We start from the raw sequence: 23,740 nt of genomic DNA, 5'->3' as shown, positions 1-23,740 counted from the left end.
TATAATACTGAGCTGACTGATCTCAATGTCTCTATAACACTGAGCTGACTGATCTCAATGTCCCTATAATACTGAGCTGATGATCTCAATGTCTCTATAATACTGAGCTGACTGAACTCAATGTCTCTATAATATCCTGAGCTGATTGAACTCAATGTCCCTATAATACTGAGCTGACTGATCTCAATGTCTTTATAATATTCTGAGCTGATTGATCTCAATGTCTCTAATACTGAGCTGACAGAGCTCAATATCTCTATAATACAGAACTGACTGATCTCAATGTCTCTATAATACTGAGCTGACTGATCTCAATGTCTCTATAATACAGAACTGACTGATCTCAATGTCTCTATAATACTGAGCTGACTGATCTCAATGTCTCTATAATACCCTGAGCTAACTGAACTCAATGTCTCTCTAATACAGAGCTGACTGATCTCAATGTCTGTATAATACTGAGCTGACTGAACTCAATGTCTCTCTAATACTGAGCTGACTGATCTCAATGTCTCTAATACCCTGAGCTGACTGATCACAATGCCTCTATAATACTGGGCTGACTGATCTCAATGTCTCTATAATACTGAGCTGACTGATCTCAATGTCTCTATAATACTGAGCTGAATGATCTCAATGTCTCTATAATACTGAGCTGAATGATCTCAATGTCTCTATAATACTGAGCTGACTGATCTCAATGTCCCTATAATACTGAGCTGACTGATCTTAATGTCTCTATAATACTGAACTGACTGATCTCAATGTCTTTAAAATACTGAGCTGACTGATCTCAATGTCTCTACAATACTGAGCTGACTGATCTCAATGTCCCTATAATACTGAGCTGACATCTCAATGTCTCTATAGTACTGAGCTGACTGATCTCAATGTCTTTAAAATACTGATCTGACTGATCTCAATGTCTCTACAATACTGAGCTGACTGATCACAATGTCTCTATAATACTGAACTGACTGAGCTCAATGTCTCTATAATACTGAGCTGACTGATCTCAATGTCTCTATAATACTAAGCTGACCGATCTCAATGTCTCTATAATACTGAGCTGACTGATCTCAATGTCTCTATAATACTGAGCTGACTGAACTCAATGTCTCTCTAATACTGAGCTGACTGATCTCAATGTCTCTAATACCCTGAGCTGACTGATCACAATGCCTCTATAATACTGGGCTGACTGATCTCAATGTCTCTATAATACTGAGCTGACTGATCTCAATGTCTCTATAATACTGAGCTGAATGATCTCAATGTCTCTATAATACTGAGCTGAATGATCTCAATGTCTCTATAATACTGAGCTGACTGATCTCAATGTCTCTATAATACTGAGCTGACTGATCTCAATGTCCCTATAATACTGAGCTGACTGATCTTAATGTCTCTATAATACTGAACTGACTGATCTCAATGTCTTTAAAATACTGAGCTGACTGATCTCAATGTCTCTATAATACTGAGCTGACATCTCAATGTCTCTATAGTACTGAGCTGACTGATCTCAATGTCTTTAAAATACTGATCTGACTGATCTCAATGTCTCTACAATACTGAGCTGACTGATCTCAATGTCTCTATAATACTGAACTGACTGAGCTCAATGTCTCTATAATACTGAGCTGACTGATCTCAATGTCTCTATAATACTGAGCTGACCGATCTCAATGTCTCTATAATACTGAGCTGACTGATCTCAATGTCTCTATAACACTGAGCTGACTGATCTCAATGTCCCTATAATACTGAGCTGACTGAACTCAATGTCTCTATAATATCCTGAGCTGATTGAACTCAATGTCTCTATAATACTGAGCTGAGTGATCTCAATGTCTTTATAATATTCTGAGCTGACTGATCTCAATGTCTCTATAATACTGAGCTGACTGAACTCAATGTCTCTCTAATACTGAGCTGACTGATCTCAATGTCTCTAATACCCTGAGCTGACTGATCACAATGCCTCTATAATACTGGGCTGACTGATCTCAATGTCTCTATAATACTGAGCTGACTGATCTCAATGTCTCTATAATACTGAGCTGAATGATCTCAATGTCTCTATAATACTGAGCTGAATGATCTCAATGTCTCTATAATACTGAGCTGACTGATCTCAATGTCTCTATAATACTGAGCTGACTGATCTCAATGTCCCTATAATACTGAGCTGACTGATCTTAATGTCTCTATAATACTGAACTGACTGATCTCAATGTCTTTAAAATACTGAGCTGACTGATCTCAATGTCTCTATAATACTGAGCTGACATCTCAATGTCTCTATAGTACTGAGCTGACTGATCTCAATGTCTTTAAAATACTGATCTGACTGATCTCAATGTCTCTACAATACTGAGCTGACTGATCTCAATGTCTCTATAATACTGAACTGACTGAGCTCAATGTCTCTATAATACTGAGCTGACTGATCTCAATGTCTCTATAATACTGAGCTGACCGATCTCAATGTCTCTATAATACTGAGCTGACTGATCTCAATGTCTCGAAAACACTGAGCTGACTGATCTCAATGTCCCTATAATACTGAGCTGACTGAACTCAATGTCTCTATAATATCCTGAGCTGATTGAACTCAATGTCTCTATAATACGGAGCTGACTGATCTCAATGTCTTTATAATATTCTGAGCTGATTGATCTCAATGTCTCTAATACTGAGCTGACTGATCTCAATATCTCTATAATACAGAACTGACTGATCTCAATATCTCTATAATACTGAGCTGACTGATCTCAATGTCTCTATAATACAGAACTGACTGATCTCAATGTCTCTATAATACTGAGCTGACTGATCTCAATGTCTCTATAATACCCTGAGCTGACTGATCTCAATGTCTCTCTAATACTGAGCAGACTGATCTCAATGTCTCTATAATACTGAGCTGACTGATCTCAATGTCTCTATAATACTGAGCTGACTGAACTCAATGTCTCTCTAATACTGAGCTGACTGATCTCAATGTCTCTATAATACTGAGCTAACTGAACTCAATGTCTCTCTAATACAGAGCTGACTGATCTCAATGTCTCTATAATACTGAGCTGACTGAACTCAATGTCTCTCTAATACTGAGCTGACTGATCTCAATGTCTCTAATACCCTGAGCTGTCTGATCACAATGTCTCTATAATACTGAGCTGACTGATCTCAATGTCTCTATAATACTGAGCTGACTGATCTCAATGTCTCTATAATACTGAGCTGAATGATCTCAATGTCTCTATAATACTGAGCTGACTGATCTCAATGTCTCTATAATACTGAGCTGACTGATCTCAATGTCTCTATAATACTGAGCTGACTGATCTCAATGTCTCTATAATACTGAGCTGACTGATCTCAATGTCTCTATAATACTGAACTGACTGATCTCAATGTCTTTAAAATACTGAGCTGACTGATCTCAATGTCTCTATAATACTGAGCTGACATCTCAATGTCTCTATAGTACTGAGTTGACTGATCACAATGTCTCTATAATACTGAGCTGACTGATCTCAATATCTCTATAATACTGAGCTGACTGATCTCAATGTCTCTATAATACTGAGCTGACTGATCTCAATGTCTCTATAATACTGAGCTGACTGATCTCAATGTCTCTATAATACTGAGCTGACTGATCTCAATGTCTCTATAATACTGAGCTGACTGATCTCAATGTCTCTATAATACTGAGCTGACTGATCTCAATGTCTCTATAATACTGAGCTGACTGATCTCAATGTCTCTATAATACTGAGCTGACTGATCTCAATGTCTCTATAATACTGAGCTGACTGATCTCAATGTCTCTATAATACTGAGCTGACTGATCTCAATATCTCTATAATACTGAGCTGACTGATCTCAATGTCTCTCTAATACTGAGCTGACTGATCTCAATGTCTCTATAAGACTGAACTGACTGATCTCAATGTCTCTATAATACTGAGCTGACTGATCTCAATGTCTCTCTAATACTCTGAGCTGACTGATCTCAATGTCTCTATAATACTGAGCTTACTGATCTCAATGTCTCTATAATACTGAGCTGACTGATCTCAATGTCTCTCTAATACTGAGCTGACTGATCTCAATTTCTCTATAAGACTGAACTGACTGATCTCAATGTCTCTATAATACTGAGCTGACTGATCTCAATGTCTCTATAATACTGAGCTGAGTGATCTCAATGCCTCTATAATACTGAGCTGAGTGATCTCAATGCCTCTATAATACTCTAAGCTGACATGAGAACTCACTTTTACTCTGCTCAGCTTGCAGGAGGAACTGTCGCACCCGGTCGGACGGAATAGCGAATGAGATTCCCGATGTCACCTTCATGGTGTTAATGCCAATCACCTCCCCATCCTAATAACAGAAGAGAAAGATAATTGAAGAGGGACTAAGGTTACAGTCATGAGACATTGCTCAACCACACCCTCACCTCGTCCCTGTTTCCCTCACCCAGTAATCTACCTCCTACCCACCCGCGCAGCCCTCTCCATTCTTCTCCCGCCCCCACATCGCTGCACCGGCCCTGCCCCCACAAACTAGACCCGCCCAAAACCACGTGCCTTACCCACTCCTATATATTGCCCCCCACCCCTGCCTCTCCCCGGTCCAGTAGATGGTTATAGGGGAAGAGGCAGGATGTGTTTACAGTTCCCATCAACTCCAGTAGATGGTTATAGCGGGTGGGGCAGGATGTGTTTACAGTTCCCATTGACTCCAGTAGATGGTTATAGGGGGTGGGGCAGGATGTGTTTACAGTTCCCACTGATTCCAGTAGATGGTTATAGGGGGTGGGACAGGATGTGTTTACAGTTCCCATTGATTCCAGTAGATGGTTATAGGGGGTGGGACAGGATGTGTTTACAGTTCCCATTAACTCCAGTAGATGGTTATAGGGGGTGGGACAGGATGTGTTTACAGTTCCTATTGACTCAGGTAGATGGTTATAGGGGGTGGTGCAGGATGTGTTTACAGTTCCCATAGATTCCACTAGATGGTTATAGGGGGTGGGGCAGGATGTGTTTACAGTTCCACTGATTCCAGTAGATGGTTATAGGGGATGGGGCAGGATGTGCTTACAGTTCCCACTGATTCCAGTAGATGGTTATAGGGGGTGGGGCAGGATGTGTTTACAGTTCCCATTGACTCCAGCAGATGGTTATAGGGGGTGGGACAGGATGTGTTTACAGTGCCCATTGATACCAGTAGATGGTTATCGGGGGTGGGACAGGATGTGTTTACAGTTCCCATTGATTCCAGTAGATGGTTATAGGGGGTGGGGCAGGATGTGTTTACAGTTCCACTGATTCCAGTAGATGGTTATAGGGGATGGGGCAGGATGTGCTTACAGTTCCCACTGATTCCAGTAAATGGTTATAGAGGGTGGGACAGGATGTGTTTACAGTTCCCATTGACTCCAGAAGATGGTTATAGGGAATGGGGCAGGATGTATTTACAGTTCCCATTGATTCCAGTAGATGGTTATAGGGGGTGGGACAGGATGTGTTTACAGTTCCCATTGTCTCCAGGAGATGATTATAGGGGGTGGGGCAGGATGTGTTTACAGTTTCATTGATTCCAGTAGATGGTTATAGGGGGTGGGACAGGATGTGTTTACAGTTCCCATTGACTCCAGCAGATGGTTATAGGGGGTGGGACAGGATGTGTTTACAGTTCCCATTGACTTCAGTAGATGGTTATAGGGGGAGGGACAGGATGTGTTTACAATTTCCATTGACTCCAGTAGGTGGTTATAGGGGGTGGGACAAAATGTGTTTGCAGTTCCCATTGATTCCAGTAGATGGTTATAGGGGGTGGGACAGGATGTGTTTACAGTTCCCATTGATTCCAGTAAATGGTTATAGAGGGTGGGACAGGATGTGTTTACAGTTCCCATTGACCCCAGAAGATGGTTATAGGGAATGGGGCAGGATGTGTTTACAGTTCCCATTGATTCCAGTAGATGGTTATAGGGGGTGGGACAGGATGTGTTTACAGTTACATTGATTCCAGTAGATGGTTATAGGGGGTGGGACAGGATGTGTTTACAGTTCCCATTGACTCCAAAAGATGATTATAGGGGGTGGGACAGGATGTGTTTACAGTTCCCATTGACTCCAGTAGATGGTTATAGGGATGGGACAGGATGTGTTTACAGTTCCCATTGACTCCAGTAGTAGGTTACAGGGGGTGGGACAGGATGTGTTTACAGTTACATTGACTTCAGTAGATGGTTATAGGGGGTGGGACAGGATGTGTTTACAGTTTCCATTGACTCCAGTAGGTGGTTATAGGGGGTGGGACAAAATGTGTTAACAGTTCCCATTGATTCCAGTAGATGGTTATAGGGGGTGGGACAGGATGTGTTTACAGTTCCCATTGATTCCAGTAGATGGTTATAGAGTGTGGGACAGGATGTGTTTACAGTTCCCATTGACTCCAGAAGATGGTTATAGGGGGTGGGACAGGATGTGTTTACAGTTCCCATTGATTCCCGTAGATGGTTATAGGGGATGGGGCAGGATGTGTTTACAGTTCCCATTGATTCCAGTAGATGGTTATAGGGGGTGGGACAGGATGTGTTTACAGTTACATTGATTCCAGTAGATGGTTATAGGGGGTGGGACAGGATGTGTTTACAGTTCCCATTGACTCCAGTAGATGGTTATAGGGGGTGGGACAGGATGTGTTTACAGTTCCCACTGATTCCAGTAGATGGTTATAGGGGATGGGGCAGGATGTGTTTACAGTTCCCATTGATTCCAGTAGATGGTTATAGGGGGTGGGACAAGATGTGTTTACAGTTCCATTGATTCCAGTAGATGGTTATAGGGGGTGGGACAGGATGTGTTTACAGTTACATTGCCTCCAGTAGATGGTTATAGGGGGTGGGACAGGATGTGTTTACAGTTCCCACTGATTCCAGTAAATGGTTATAGGGGGTGGGACAGGATGTGTTTACAGTTCCCATTGACTCCAGTAGATGGTTATAGGGGGTGGGAAAGGATGTGTTTACAGTTCCCATTGACTCCAGTAGGTGCTGAAAGGGGGTGGGACAGGATGTGTTTACAGTTCCCATTGACTCCAGTAGATGGTTATAGAGGGTGGGACAGGATGTGTTTACAGTTACATTGTCTCCAGTAGATCGTTATAGGGGTTGGGACAGGATGTGTTTACAGTTCCATTGTCTCCAGTAGATGGTTATAGGGGTTGGGACAGGATGTGTTTACAGTTACATTGTCTCCAGTAGATGGTTATAGGGGGTGGGGAAGGATGTGTTTACAGTTACATTGATTCCAGTAGATGGTTATAGGGGGTGGGACAGGATGTGTTTACAGTTCCCATTGACTCCAGTAGGTGGTTATAGGGGGTGGGACAGGATGTGTTTACAGTTCCCATTCATTCCAGTAGATGGTTATAGGGGGTGGGACAGGATGTGTTTACAGTTCCCATTGATTCCAGTAGATGGATAAAGGGGGTGGGACAGGATGTGTTTACAGTTCCCACTGATTCCAGTAGATGGTTACAGGGGATGGGGTAGGATGTGTTTACAATTCCCATTGATTCCAGCAGATGGTTATAGGGGGGGGGAACAGGATGTGTTTACAGTTCCCATTGACTCCAGTAGATGGTTATAGGGGGTGGGACAGGATGTGTTTACAGTTCCCATTGACTCCAGTAGATGGTTATAGGGGGTGGGACAAAATGTGTTTGCAGCTCCCATTGATTCCAGTAGATGGTTATAGAGGGTGGGACAGGATGTGTTTACAGTTCCCATTGACTCCATAAGATGGTTATATGGAATGGGGCAGGAGGTGTTTACAGGTCCCATTGATTCCAGTAGATGGTTATAGGGGGTGGGACAGGATGTGTTTACAGTTCCCATTGACTCCAGCAGATGGTTATAGGGGGTGGGACAGGATGTGTTTACAGTTCCCATTGACTTAAGTAGATGGTTATAGGGGGTGGGACAGGATGTGTTTACAATTTCCATTGACTCCAGTAGGTGGTTATAGGGGGTGGGACAAAATGTGTTTGCAGTTCCCATTGATTCCAGTAGATGGTTATAGGGTGTGGGACAGGATGTGTTTACAGTTCCCATTGATTCCAGTAGATGGTTATAGAGGGTGGGACAGGATGTGTTTACAGTTCCCATTGACTCCATAAGATGGTTATATGGAATGGGGCAGGATGTGTTTACAGTTCCCATTGATTCCAGTAGATGGTTATCGGGGGTGGGACAGGATGTGTTTACAGTTACATTGATTCCAGTAGATGGTTATAGGGGGTGGGACAGGATGTGTTTACAGTTTCCATTGACTCCAGTAGGTGGTTATAGGGGGTGGGACAAAATGTGTTTACAGTTCCCATTGATTCCAGTAGATGGTTACAGGGGGTGGGACAGGATGTGTTCACAGTTCCCATTGATTCCAGTAGATGGTTATAGAGTGTGGGACAGGATGTGTTTACAGTTCCCATTGACTCCAGAAGATGGTTATAGGGGGTGGGACAGGATGTGTTTACAGTTCCCATTGATTCCAGTAGATGGTTATAGGGGGTGGGACAGGATGTGTTTACAGTTACATTGATTCCAGTAGATGGTTATAGGGAGTGGGACAGGATGTGTTTACAGTTCCCATTGACTCCAGTAGATGGTTATAGGGGGTGGGACAGGATGTGTTTACAGTTCCCACTGATTCCAGTAGATGGTTATAGGGGATGGGGCAGGAAGTGTTTACAGTTCCCATTGATTCCAGTAGATGGTTATAGGGGGTGGGACAAGATGTGTTTACAGTTCCATTGATTCCAGTAGATGGTTATAGGGGGTGGGACAGGATGTGTTTACAGTTACATTGCCTCCAGTAGATGGTTATAGGGGGTGGGACAGGATGTGTTTACAGTTCCCATTGACTCCAGTAGATGGTTATAGGGGGTGGGGGAGGATGTGTTTACAGTTCCCACTGATTCTAGTAAATGGTTATAGGGGGTGGGACAGGATGTGTTTACAGTTCCCATTGACTCCAGTAGATGGTTATAGGGGGTGGGAAAGGATGTGTTTACAGCTCCCATTGACTCCAGTAGGTGGTTAAAGGGGGTGGGACAGGATGTGTTTACAGTTCCCATTGATTCCAGTAGATGGTTATAGAGGGTGGGACAGGATGTGTTTACAGTTACATTGTCTCCAGTAGATCGTTATAGGGGGTGGGACAGGATGTGTTTACAGTTCACATTGTCTCCAGTAGATCGTTATAGGGGGTGGGACAGGATGTGTTTACAGTTCCATTGTCTCCAGTAGATGGTTATAGGGGGTGGGACAGGATGTGTTTACAGTTCCCATTGTCTCCAGTAGATGGTTACAGGGGGTGGGGAAGGATGTGTTTACAGTTACATTGATTCCAGTAGAGGGTTATAGGGGGTGGGACAGGATGTGTTTAAAGTTCCCATTGACTCCAGTAGGTGGTTATAGGAGGTGGGACAGGATGTGTTTACAGTTCCCATTGATTCCAGTAGATGGTTATAGGGGGTGGGACAGGATGTGTTTACAGTTCCCACTGATTCCAGTAGATGGTTTTTGGGGGTGGGACAGGATGTGTTTACAGTTCCCACTGATTCCAGTAGATGGTTACAGGGGATGGGGTAGGATGTGCTTACAATTCCCATTGATTCCAGTAGATGGTTATAGGGGGTGGGACAGGATGTGTTTACAGTTACATTGATTCCAGTAGATGGTTTTAGGGGGTGGGACAGGATGTGTTTACAGTTCCCATTGACTCCAGTAGATGGTTATAGGGGGTGGGACAGGATGTGTTTACAGTTCCCATTGAGTCCAGTAGATAGTTATAGGGGTGGGACGGGATGTGTTTACAGTTCCCATTGACTCCAGTAGATGGTTATAGGGGGTAGGACAGGATGTGTTTACAGTAACATTGACTCCAGTAGATGGTTATAGGGGGTGGGACAGGATGTGTTTACAGTAACATTGACTCCAGTAGATGGTTATAGGGGGTGGGACAGGATGTGTTTACAGTTCCCATTGACTCCAGTAAATGGTTAAAGGGGGTGGGACAGGATGTGTTTACAGTTCCCACTGATTCCAGTAGATGGTTATAGGGGGTGAGACAGGATGTGTTTACAGTTCCCATTGTCTCCAGGAGATGGTTATAGGGGGTGGGGCAGGATGTGTTTACAGTTTCATTGATTCCAGTAGATGGTTATAGGGGGTGGGACAGGATGTGTTTACAGTTCCCATTGACTCCAGCAGATGGTTACAGGGGGTGGGACAGGATGTGTTTACAGTTCCCATTGACTTCAGTAGATGGTTATAGGGGGTGGGACAGGATGTGTTTACAATTTCGATTGACTCCAGTAGGTGGTTATAGGGGGTGGGACAAAATGTGTTTGCAGTTCCCATTGATTCCAGTAGATGGTTATAGGGGGTGGGACAGGATGTGTTTACATTTCGCATTGATTCCAGTAGATGGTTATAGAGGGTGGGACAGGATGTGTTTACAGTTACCATTGACTCCATAAGATGGTTATATGGAATGGGGCAGGATGTGTTTACAGTTCCCATTGATTCCAGTAGATGGTTATAGGGGGTGGGACAGGATGTGTTTACAGTTACATTGATTCCAGTAGATGGTTATAGGGGGTGGGACAGGAGGTGTTTACAGTTCCCATTGACTCCAGTAGTTGGTTATAGGGGGTGGGACAGGATGTGTTTACAGTTCCCATTGACTCCAGTAGATGGTTATAGGGGTGGGACAGGATGTGTTTACAGTTCCCATTGACTCCAGTAGATGGTTACAGGGGGTGGGACAGGATGTGTTTACAGTTACATTGACTTCAGTAGATGGTTATAGGGGGTGGGACAGGATGTGTTTACAGTTTCCATTGAGTCCAGTAGATGGTTATAGGGGGAGAGACAAAATGTGTTTACAGTTCCCATTGATTCCAGTAGATGGTTATAGAGTGTGGGACAGGATGTGTTTACAGTTCCCATTGACTCCAGAAGATGGTTATAGGGGGTGGGACAGGATGTGTTTACAGTTCCCATTGATTCCCGTAGATGGTTATAGGGGATGGGGCAGGATGTGTTTACAGTTCCCATTGATTCCAGTAGATGGTTATAGGGGGTGGGACAGGATGTGTTTACAGTTACATTGATTCCAGTAGATGGTTATAGGGGGTGGCACAGGATGTGTTTACAGTTCCCATTGACTCCAGTAGATGGTTATAGGGGGTGGGGTACAATGTGTTTACAGTTCCCACTGATTCCAGTAAATGGTTATAGGGGGTGGGACAGGATGTGTTTACAGTTCCCATTGACTCCAGTAGATGGTTATAGGGGGTGGGACAGGATGTGTTTACAGTTCCCATTGACTCCAGTAGGTGGTTAAAGGGGGTGGGACAGGATGTGTTTACAGTTCCCATTGATTCCAGTAGATGGTTATAGAGGGCGGGACAGGATGTGTTTACAGTTACATTGTCTCCAGTAGATCGTTATAGGGGTGGGACAGGATGTGTTTACAGTTCACATTGTCTCCAGTAGATGGTTATAGGCGGTGGGGCAGGATGTGTTTACAGTTACATTGATTCCAGTAGATGGTTATAGGGGGTGGGACAGTATGTGTTTACAGTTTCCATTGACTCCAGTAGGTGGTTATAGGGCGTGGGACAGGATGTGCTTACAGTTTCCATTGATTCCAGTAGATGGTTATAGGGGGTGGGACAGGATGTGTTTACAGTTCACATTGATTCCAGTAGATGGTTATAGGGGGAGAGACAGGATGTGTTTACAGTTCCCACTGATTCCAGTAGATGGTTATAGGGGGTGGGGCAGGATGTGTTTACAGTTACATTGATTCCAGTAGATGGTTATAGAGGGTGGGACAGGATGTGTTTACAGTTCCCATTGACTCCAGTAGATGGTTATAGGGGGTGGGACAGGATGTGTTTACAGTTCCCATTGACTCCAGTAGATGGTTTTAGGGGGTGGGACAGTATGTGTTTACAGTTTCCATTGACTCCAGTAGGGGGTTATAGGGCGTGGGACAGGATGTGCTTACAGTTCCCACTGATTCCAGTAGATGATTATAAGGGGTGGGACAGGATGTGTTTACAGTTCCCACTGATTCCAGTAGATGGTTATAGGGGATGGGGCAGGATGTGTTTACAGTTACATTGATTCCAGTAGATGGTTATAGGGGGTGGGACAGGATGTGTTTACAGTTCCCATTGACTCCAGAAGATGGTTATAGGGGGTGGGACAGGATGTGTTTACAGTTCCCATTTATTCCAGTAGATGGTTATAGGGGGTGGCACAGGATGTGTTTAGTTACATTGATTCCAGTAGATGGTTATAGGGGGTGGGACAGGATGTGTTTACAGTTCCCATTGACTCCAGTAGATGGTTATAGGGGGTGGGACAGGATGTGTTTACAGTTCCCACTGATTCCAGCAGATGTTTATAGGGGATGGGGCAGGATGTGTTTACAGTTCCCATTGATTCCAGTAGATGGTTATAGGGGGTGGGACAAGATGTGTTTACAGTTCCATTGATTCCAGTAGATGGTTATAGGGGGTGGGACAGGATGTGTTTACAGTTACATTGCCTCCAGTAGTTGGTTATAGGGGGTGGGACAGGATGTGTTTACAGTTCCCATTGACTCCAGTAGATGGTTATATGGGGTGGGGGAGGATGTGTTTACAGTTCGCACTGATTCCAGTAAATGGTTATAGGGGGTGGGACAGGATGTGTTTACAGTTACATTGATTCCAGTAGATGGTTATAGGGGGTGGGACAGGATGTGTTTACAGTTCCCATTGACTCCAGTAGATGGTTACAGGGGGTGGGACAGGATGTGTTTACAGTTTTCATTGACTCCAGTAAGTGGTTATAGGGGGTGGGACAGGATGTGTTTACAGTTCCCATTGATTCCAGTAGATGGTTATAGGGGGTGGGACAGGATGTGCTTACAGTTCCCATTGATTCCAGTAGATGGTTATAGGGGGTGGGACAGGATGTGTTTACAGTTCCCACTGATTCCAGTAGATGGTTACAGGGGATGGGGTAGGATGTGTTTACAATTCCCATTGATTCCAGTAGATGGTTATAGGGGGTGGGACAGGATGTATTTACAGTTACATTGATTCCAGTAGATGGTTATAGGGGGTGGGACAGTATGTGTTTACAGTTTCCATTGACTCCAGTAGGTGGTTATAGGGCGTGGGACAGGATGTGCTTACAGTTTCCATTGATTGCAGTAGATGGTTATAGGGGGTGGGACAGGATGTGTTTACAGTTCCCATTGACTCCAGTAGATGGTTATAGGGGGTAGGACAGGATGTGTTTACAGTTCCCACTGATTACAGCAGATGGTTATAGGGGATGGGGCAGGATGTGTTTACAGTTCCCATTGATTCCAGTAGATGGTTATAGGGGGTGGGACAAGATGTGTTTACAGTTCCATTGATTCCAGTAGATGGTTATAGGGGGTGGGACAGGATGTGTTTACAGTTACATTGCCTGTAGTAGTTGGTTATAGGAGGTGGGACAGGATGTGTTTACAGTTCCCATTGACTCCAGTAGATGGTTATAGGGGGTGGGGGAGGATGTGTTTACAGTTCGCACTGATTCCAGTAAATGGTTATAGGGGGTGGGACAGGATGTGTTTACAGTTACATTGATTCCAGTAGATGGTTATAGGGGGTGGGACAGGATGAGTTTACAGTTCCCATTGACTCCAGTAGATGGTTACAGGGGGTGGGACAGGATGTGTTTACAGTTTTCATTGACTCCAGTAGGTGGTTATAGGGGGTGGGACAGGATGTGTTTACAGTTCCCATTGATTCCAGTAGATGGTTATAGGGGGTGGGACAGGATGTGTTTACAGTTCCCATTGATTCCAGTAGATGGTTATAGGGGGTGCGACAGGATGTGTTTACAGTTCCCACTGATTCCAGTAGATGGTTACAGGGGATGGGGTAGGATGTGTTTACAATTCCCATTGATTCCAGTAGATGGTTATAGGGGGTGGGACAGGATGTGTTTACAGTTACATTGATTCCTGTAGATGGTTAAGGGGGTGGGACAGGATGTGTTTACAGTTCCCATTGACTCCAGTAGATGGTTATAGGGGGTGGGACAGGATGTGTTTACAGTTCCCATTGAGTCCAGTAGATAGTTATAGGGGTGGGACGGGATGTGTTTACAGTTCCCATTGACTCCAGTAGATGGTTATAGGGGGTGGGACAGGATGTGTTTACAGTAACATTGACTCCAGTAGATGGTTATAGGGGGTGGGACAGGATGTGTTTACAGTTCCCATTGACTCCAGTAGATGGTTATAGGGGGTGGGACAGGATGCGTTTACAGTTCCCATTGATTCCAGTAGATGGTTCTAGGGGGTGGGACAGGATGTGTTTACAGTTACATTAATTCCAGTAGATGGTTATAGGGGGTGGGACAAGATGTGTTTACAGTTCCATTGATTCCAGTAGATGGTTATAGGGGGTGGGACAGGATGTGTTTACAGTTACATTGCCTGTAGTAGTTGGTTATAGGAGGTGGGACAGGATGTGTTTACAGTTCCCATTGACTCCAGTAGATGGTTATAGGGGGTGGGACAGGATGTGTTTACAGTTCGCACTGATTCCAGTAAATGGTTATAGGGGGTGGGACAGGATGTGTTTACAGTTACATTGATTCCAGTAGATGGTTATAGGGGGTGGGACAGGATGAGTTTACAGATCCCATTGACTCCAGTAGATGGTTACAGGGGGTGGGACAGGATGTGTTTACAGTTTTCATTGACTCCAGTAGGTGGTTATAGGGGGTGGGACAGGATGTGTTTACAGTTCCCATTGATTCCAGTAGATGGTTAGAGGGGGTGGGCCAGGATGTGTTTACAGTTCCCATTGATTCCAGTAGATGGTTATAGGGGGTGGGACAGGATGTGTTTACAGTTCCCACTGATTCCAGTAGATGGTTACAGGGGATGGGGTAGGATGTGTTTACAATTCCCATTGATTCCAGTAGATGGTTATAGGGGGTGGGACAGGATGTGTTTACAGTTACATTGATTCCAGTAGATGGTTAAGGGGGTGGGACAGGATGTGTTTACAGTTCCCATTGACTCCAGTAGATGGTTATAGGGGGTGGGACAGGATGTGTTTACAGTTCCCATTGAGTCCAGTAGATAGTTATAGGGGTGGGACGGGATGTGTTTACAGTTCCCATTGACTCCAGTAGATGGTTATAGGGGGTGGGACAGGATGTGTTTACAGTAACATTGACTCCAGTAGATGGTTATAGGGGGTGGGACAGGATGTGTTTACAGTTCCCATTGACTCCAGTAGATGGTTATAGGGGGTGGGACAGGATGCGTTTACAGTTCCCATTGATTCCAGTAGATGGTTCTAGGGGGTGGGACAGGATGTGTTTACAGTTACATTAATTCCAGTAGATGGTTATAGGGGGTGGGACAGGATGTGTTTACAGTTCCCATTGACTCCAGTAGATGGTTATAGGGGGTGGGACAGGATGTGTTTACAGTTACATTAATTCCAGTAGATGGTTATAGGGGGTGGGACAGGATGTGTTTACAGTTCCCACTGATTCCAGCAGATGGTTATAGGGGGTGGGACAGGATGTGTTTACATTTCCCATTGATTCCAGTAGATGGTTATAGAGGGTGGGACAGGATGTGTTTACAGTTCCCATTGACTCCAGAAGATGGTTATAGGGAATGGGGCAGGATGTGTTTACAGTTCCCATTGATTCCAGTAGATGGTTATAGGGGGTGGGGCAGGATGTGTTTACAGTTACATTGATTCCAGTAGATGGTTATAGGGGGTGGGACAGGATGTGTTTACAGTTCCCACTGACTCCAGTAGATGGTTATAGGGGGTGGGACAGGATGTGTTTACAGTTCCCATTGACTCCAGTAGATGGTTATAGGGGTTGGGACAGTATGTGTTTACAGTTTCCATTGACTCCAGTAGGTGGTTATAGGGCGTGGGACAGGATGTGCTTACAGTTCCCATTGATTCCAGTAGATGGTTATAGGGGGTGGGACAGGATGTGTTTACAGTTCCCATTGATTCCAGTAGATGATTATAAGGGGTGGGACAGGATGTGTTTACAGTTCCCACTGATTCCAGTAGATGATTATAGGGGATGGGGCAGGATGTGTTTACAGTTACATTGATCCCAGTAGATGGTTATAGGGGATGGGACAGGATGTGTTTACAGTTCCCATTGACTCCAGAAGATGGTTATAGGGGGTGGGACAGGATGTGTTTACAGTTCCCATTGATTCCAGTAGATGGTTATAGGGGGTGGGACAGGATGTGTTTAGTTACATTGATTCCAGTAGATGGTTATAGGGGGTGGGACAGGATGTGTTTACAGATCCCATTGACTCCAGTAGATGGTTATAGGGGGTAGGACAGGATGTGTTTACAGTTCCCACTGATTACAGCAGATGGTTATAGGGGATGGGGCAGGATGTGTTTACAGTTCCCATTGATTCCAGTAGATGGTTATAGGGGTTGGGACAAGATGTGTTTACAGTTCCATTGATTCCAGTAGATGGTTATAGGGGGTGGGACAGGATGTGTTTACAGTTACATTGCCTGTAGTAGTTGGTTATAGGAGGTGGGACAGGATGTGTTTACAGTTCCCATTGACTCCAGTAGATGGTTATAGGGGGTGGGGGAGGATGTGTTTACAGTTCGCACTGATTCCAGTAAATGCTTATAGGGGGTGGGACAGGATGTGTTTACAGTTACATTGATTCCAGTAGATGGTTATAGGGGGTGGGACAGGATGAGTTTACAGTTCCCATTGACTCCAGTAGATGGTTACAGGGGGTGGGACAGGATGTGTTTACAGTTTTCATTGACTCCAGTAGGTGGTTATAGGGGGTGGGACAGGATGTGTTTACAGTTCCCATTGATTCCAGTAGATGGTTATAGGGGGTGGGACAGGATGTGTTTACAGTTCCCATTGATTCCAGTAGATGGTTATAGGGGGTGGGACAGGATGTGTTTACAGTTCCCACTGATTCCAGTAGATGGTTACAGGGGATGGGGTAGGATGTGTTTACAATTCCCATTGATTCCAGTAGATGGTTATAGGGGGTGGGACAGGATGTGTTTACAGTTACATTGATTCCAGTAGATGGTTAAGGGGGTGGGACAGGATGTGTTGACAGTTCCCATTGACTCCAGTAGATGGTTATAGGGGGTGGGACAGGATGTGTTTACAGTTCCCATTGAGTCCAGTAGATAGTTATAGGGGTGGGACGGGATGTGTTTACAGTTCCCATTGACTCCAGTAGATGGTTATAGGGGGTGGGACAGGATGTGTTTACAGTAACATTGACTCCAGTAGATGGTTATAGGGGGTGGGACAGGATGTGTTTACAGTTCCCATTGACTCCAGTAGATGGTTCTCGGGGGTGGGACAGGATGCGTTTACAGTTCCCATTGATTCCAGTAGATGGTTATAGGGGGTGGGACAGGATGTGTTTACAGTTCCCATTGATTCCAGTAGATGGTTATAGGGGGAGGGACAGGATGTGTTTACATTGCCCACTGATTCCAGTAGATGGTTATAGGGGGTGGGGCAGGATGTGTTTACAGTTACATTGATTCCAGTAGATGGTTATAGGGGGTGGGACAGGATGTGTTTACAGTTCCCATTGACACCAGTAGATGGTTATAGGGGGTGGGACAGGATGTGTTTACAGTTCCCATTGACTCCAGTAGATGGTTATAGGGGTTGGGACAGTATGTGTTTACAGTTTCCATTGACACCAGTAGGTGGTTATAGGGCGTGGGACAGGATGTGCTTACAGTTCCCATTGATTCCAGTAGATGGTTATAGGGGGTGGGACAGGATGTGTTTACAGTTCCCATTGATTCCAGTAGATGATTATAAGGGGTGGGACAGGATGTGTTTACAGTTCCCACTGATTCCAGTAGATGATTATAGGGGATGGGGCAGGATGTGTTTACAGTTACATTGATCCCAGTAGATGGTTATAGGGGGTGGGACAGGATGTGTTTACAGTTCCCATTGACTCCAGAAGATGGTTATAGGGGGTGGGACAGGATGTGTTTACAGTTCCCATTGATTCCAGTAGATGGTTATAGGGGGTGGGACAGGATGTGTTTAGTTACATTGATTCCAGTAGATGGTTATAGGGGGTGGGACAGGATGTGTTTACAGTTCCCATTGACTCCAGTAGATGGTTATAGGGGGTAGGACAGGATGTGTTTACAGTTCCCACTGATTACAGCAGATGGTTATAGGGGATGGGGCAGGATGTGTTTACAGTTCCCATTGATTCCAGTAGATGGTTATAGGGGGTGGGACAAGATGTGTTTACAGTTCCATTGATTCCAGTAGATGGTTATAGGGGGTGGGACAGGATGTGTTTACAGTTACATTGCCTGTAGTAGTTGGTTATAGGAGGTGGGACAGGATGCGTTTATAGTTCCCATTGACTCCAGTAGATGGTTATAGGGGGTGGGGGAGGATGTGTTTACAGTTCGCACTGATTCCAGTAAATGGTTATAGGGGGTGGGACAGGATGTGTTTACAGTTACATTGATTCCAGTAGATGGTTATAGGGGGTGGGACAGGATGAGTTTACAGTTCCCATTGACTCCAGTAGATGGTTACAGGGGGTGGGACAGGATGTGTTTACAGTTTTCATTGACTCCAGTAGGTGGTTATAGGGGGTGGGACAGGATGTGTTTACAGTTCCCATTGATTCCAGTAGATGGTTATAGGGGGTGGGCCAGGATGTGTTTACAGTTCCCATTGATTCCAGTAGATGGTTATAGGGGGTGGGACAGGATGTGTTTACAGTTCCCACTGATTCCAGTAGATGGTTACAGGGGATGGGGTAGGATGTGTTTACAATTCCCATTGATTCCAGTAGATGGTTATAGGGGGTGGGACAGGATGTGTTTACAGTTCCCATTGATTCCAGTAGATGGTTAAGGGGGTGGGACAGGATGTGTTTACAGTTCCCATTGACTCCAGTAGATGGTTATAGGGGGTGGGACAGGATGTGTTTACAGTTCCCATTGAGTACAGTAGATAGTTATAGGGGTGGGACGGGATGTGTTTACAGTTCCCATTGACTCCAGTAGATGGTAATAGGGGGTGGGACAGGATGTGTTTACAGTAACATTGACTCCAGTAGATGGTTATAGGGGGTGGGACAGGATGTGTTTACAGTTCCCATTAATTCCAGTAGATGGTTATAGGGGGTGGGACAGGATGTGTTTACAGTTCCCATTGACTCCAGTAGATGGTTATAGGGGGTGGGACAGGATGTGTTTACAGTTACATTAATTCCAGTAGATGGTTATAGGGGGTGGGACAGGATGTGTTTACAGTTCCCACTGATTCCAGCAGATGTTTATAGGGGGTGGGACAGGATGTGTTTACATTTCCCATTGATTCCAGTAGATGGTTAAGAGGGTGGGACAGGATGTGTTTACAGTTCCCATTGACTCCAGAAGATGGTTATAGGGAATGGGGCAGGATGTGTTTACAGTTCCCATTGATTCCAGTAGATGGTTATAGGGGGTGGGGCAGGATGTGTTTACAGTTACATTGATTCCAGTAGATGGTTATAGGGGGTGGGACAGGATGTGTTTACAGTTCCCACTGACTCCAGTAGATGGTTATAGCGGGTGGGACAGGATGTGTTTACAGTTCCCATTGACTCCAGTAGATGGTTATAGGGGTTGGGACAGTATGTGTTTACAGTTTCCATTGACTCCAGTAGGTGGTTATAGGGCGTGGGACAGGATGTGCTTACAGTTCCCATTGATTCCAGTAGATGGTTATAGGGGGTGGGACAGGATGTGTTTACAGTTCCCATTGATTCCAGTAGATGATTATAAGGGGTGGGACAGGATGTGTTTACAGTTCCCACTGATTCCAGTAGATGATTAAAGGGGATGGGGCAGGATGTGTTTACAGTTACATTGATCCCAGTAGATGGTTATAGGGGGTGGGACAGGATGTGTTTACAGTTCCCATTGACTCCAGAAGATGGTTATAGGGGGTGGGACAGGATGTGTTTACAGTTCCCATTGATTCCAGTAGATGGTTATAGGGGGTGGGACAGGATGTGTTTAGTTACATTGATTCCAGTAGATGGTTATAGGGGGTGGGACAGGATGTGTTTACAGATCCCATTGACTCCAGTAGATGGTTATAGGGGGTAGGACAGGATGTGTTTACAGTTCCCACTGATTACAGCAGATGGTTATAGGGGATGGGGCAGGATGTGTTTACAGTTCCCATTGATTCCAGTAGATGGTTATAAGGGGTGGGACAAGATGTGTTTACAGTTCCATTGATTCCAGTAGATGGTTATAGGGGGTGGGACAGGATGTGTTTACAGTTACATTGCCTGTAGTAGTTGGTTATAGGAGGTGGGACAGGATGTGTTTACAGTTCCCATTGACTCCAGTAGATGGTTATAGGGGGTGGGGGAGGATGTGTTTACAGTTCGCACTGATTCCAGTAGATGGTTATAGGGGGTGGGACAGGATGTGTTTACAGTTACATTGATTCCAGTAGATGGTTATAGGGGGTGGGACAGGATGAGTTTACAGTTTCCATTGACTCCAGTAGGTGGTTATAGGGCGTGGGACAGGATGTGCTTACAGTTCCCATTGATTCCAGTAGATGGTTATAGGGGGTGGGACAGGATGTGTTTACAGTTCCCATTGATTCCAGTAGATGATTATAAGGGGTGGGACAGGATGTGTTTACAGTTCCCACTGATTCCAGTAGATGGTTATAGGGGGTGGGACAGGATGTGTTTACAGTTCCCATTGACTCCAGAAGATGGTTATAGGGGGTGGGACAGGATGTGTTTACAGTTCCCATTGATTCCAGTAGATGGTTATAGGGGGTGGGACAGGATGTGTTTAGTTACATTGATTCCAGTAGATGGTTATAGGGGGTGGGACAGGATGTGTTTACAGTTCCCATTGACTCCAGTAGATGGTTATAGGGGGTAGGACAGGATGTGTTTACAGTTCCCACTGATTACAGCAGATGGTTATAGGGGATGGGGCAGGATGTGTTTACAGTTCCCATTGATTCCAGTAGATGGTTATAGGGGGTGGGACAAGATGTGTTTACAGTTCCATTGATTCCAGTAGATGGTTATAGGGGGTGGGACAGGATGTGTTTACAGTTACATTGCCTGTAGTAGTTGGTTATAGGAGGTGGGACAGGATGTGTTTACAGTTCCCATTGACTCCAGTAGATGGTTATAGGGGGTGGGGGAGGATGTGTTTACAGTTCGCACTGATTCCAGTAAATGGTTATAGGGGGTGGGACAGGATGTGTTTACAGTTACATTGATTCCAGTAGATGGTTATAGGGGGTGGGACAGGATGAGTTTACAGTTCCCATTGACTCCAGTAGATGGTTACAGGGGGTGGGACAGGATGTGTTTACAGTTTCATTGACTCCAGTAGGTGGTTATAGGGGGTGGGACAGGATGTGTTTACAGTTCCCATTGATTCCAGTAGATGGTTATAGGGGGTGGGACAGGATGTGTTTACAGTTCCCATTGATTCCAGTAGATGGTTATAGGGGGTGGGACAGGATGTGTTTACAGTTCCCACTGATTCCAGTAGATGGTTACAGGGGATGGGGTAGGATGTGTTTACAGTTCCCATTGATTCCAGTAGATGGTTATAGGGGGTGGGACAGGATGTGTTTACAGTTACATTGATTCCAGTAGATGGTTAAGGGGGTGGGACAGGATGTGTTTACAGTTCCCATTGACTCCAGTAGATGGTTATAGGGGGTGGGACAGGATGTGTTTACAGTTCCCATTGACTCCAGTAGATGGTTATAGGGGGTGGGACAGGATGTGTTTACAGTTCCCATTGACTCCAGTAGATGGTTATAGGGGGTGGGACAGGATGTGTTTACAGTAACATTGACTCTAGTAGATGGTTATAGGGGGTGGGACAGGATGTGTTTACAGTTCCCATTGACTCCAGTAGATGGTTATAGGGGGTGGGACAGGATGTGTTTACAGTTCCCATTGATTCCAGTAGATGGTTATAGGGGGTGGGACAGGATGTGTTTACATTTCAAATTGATTCCAGTAGATGGTGAGAGGGGGTGGGACAGGACGTGTTTACAGTTCCATTGATTCCAGTAGATGGTTATAGGGGGTGGGACAGGATGTGTTTACAGTTACATTGAATCCAGTAGATGGTTATAGGAGGTGGGACAGGATGTGTTTACAGTTCCCATTGACTCCAGTAGATGGTTATAGGGGGTGGGGGAGGATGTGTTTACAGTTCGCACTGATTCCAGTAGATGGTTATAGGGGGTGGGACAGGATGTGTTTACAGTTACATTGATTCCAGTAGATGGTTATAGGGGGTGGGACAGGATGTGTTTACAGTTCCCATTGACTTCAGTAGATGGTTATAGCGGGTGGGACAGGAGGTGTTTACAGTTTCATTGACTCCAGTAGGTGGTAAAAGGGGGTGGGACAGGATGTGTTTACAGTTCCCATTGATTCCAGTAGATGGTTATAGGGGGTGGGACAGGATGTGTTTACAGTTCCCATTGATTCCAGTAGATGGTTATAGGGGGTGGGACAGGATGTGTTTACAGTTCCCACTGATTCCAGTAGATGGTTACAGGGGATGGGGTAGGATGTGTTTACAGTTCCCATTGATTCCAGTAGATGGTTATAGGGGGTGGGACAGGATGTGTTTACAGTTACATTGATTCCAGTAGATGGTTATAGGGGGTGGGACAGGATGTGTTTACAGTTCCCATTGACTCCAGTAGATGGTTATAGGGGGTGGGACAGGATGTGTTTACAGTTCACATTGATTCCAGTAGATGGTTATCGGGGTGGGACAGGATGTGTTTACAGTTCCCATTGACTCCAGTAGATGGTTATAGGGGGTGGGACAGGATGTGTTTACAGTTCCATTGACTCCAGTAGATGGTTATAGGGGGTGGGACAGGATGTGTTTACAGTTCCCATTGACTCCAGTAGATGGTTATAGGGGGTGGGACAGGATGTGTTTACAGTTCCCATTGATTCCAGTAGATGGTTATAGGGGGTGGGACAGGATGTGTTTACAGTTCCATTGAATTCCAGTAGATGGTTATAGGGGGTGGGACAGGATGTGTTTACAGTTCCATTGACTCCAGTAGATGGTTATAGGGGGTGGGACAGGATGTGTTTACAGTTCCATTGATTCCAGTAGATGGTTATAGGGGGTGGGACAGGATGTGTTTACAGTTCCCATTGATTCCAGTAGATGGTTATAGGGGGTGGGACAGGATGTGTTTACAGTTCCCATTGATTCCAGTAGATGGTTATAGGGGGTGGGACAGGATGTGTTTACAGTTCCCATTGACTCCAGTAGATGGTTATAGGGGATGGGACAGGATGTGTTTACAGTTCCCATTGATTCCAGTAGATGGTTATAGGGGGTGGGACAGGATGTGTTTACAGTTACATTGATTCCAGTAGATGGTTATAGGGGGTGGGACAGGATGTGTTTACAGTTCCCATTGACTCCAGTAGATGGTTATAGGGGGTGGGACAGGATGTGTTTACAGTTCCCATTGACTTCAGTAGATGGTTATAGCGGGTGGGAC

At 44.9% G+C, this 23,740-nt stretch overlaps 1 protein-coding gene across 1 annotated transcript in view; it reads right to left on the bottom strand.

Annotated features, from left to right (window-relative positions):
- Positions 1–4,260: 4,260 nt before the first annotated feature.
- LOC121276006 (serine protease HTRA2, mitochondrial-like) overlaps positions 4,261–23,740 on the bottom strand; it is a 98,242-nt gene continuing 78,762 nt past the window's right edge. The window contains exon 5 of the mRNA XM_041183954.1: positions 4,261–4,401. Within this exon, the coding sequence (XP_041039888.1) occupies positions 4,261–4,401 (141 nt within the window). The remainder of the gene's footprint in view (positions 4,402–23,740) is intronic.

The sequence above is a fragment of the Carcharodon carcharias genome, chromosome 1 (assembly GCF_017639515.1).
Source record: "Carcharodon carcharias isolate sCarCar2 chromosome 1, sCarCar2.pri, whole genome shotgun sequence".
In the NCBI taxonomy this organism is placed as follows: domain Eukaryota; kingdom Metazoa; phylum Chordata; class Chondrichthyes; order Lamniformes; family Lamnidae; genus Carcharodon; species Carcharodon carcharias.
The sequence above is the reverse complement of the archived record's forward strand: the minus strand, read 5'-3'. Positions and strand labels throughout refer to the sequence as shown.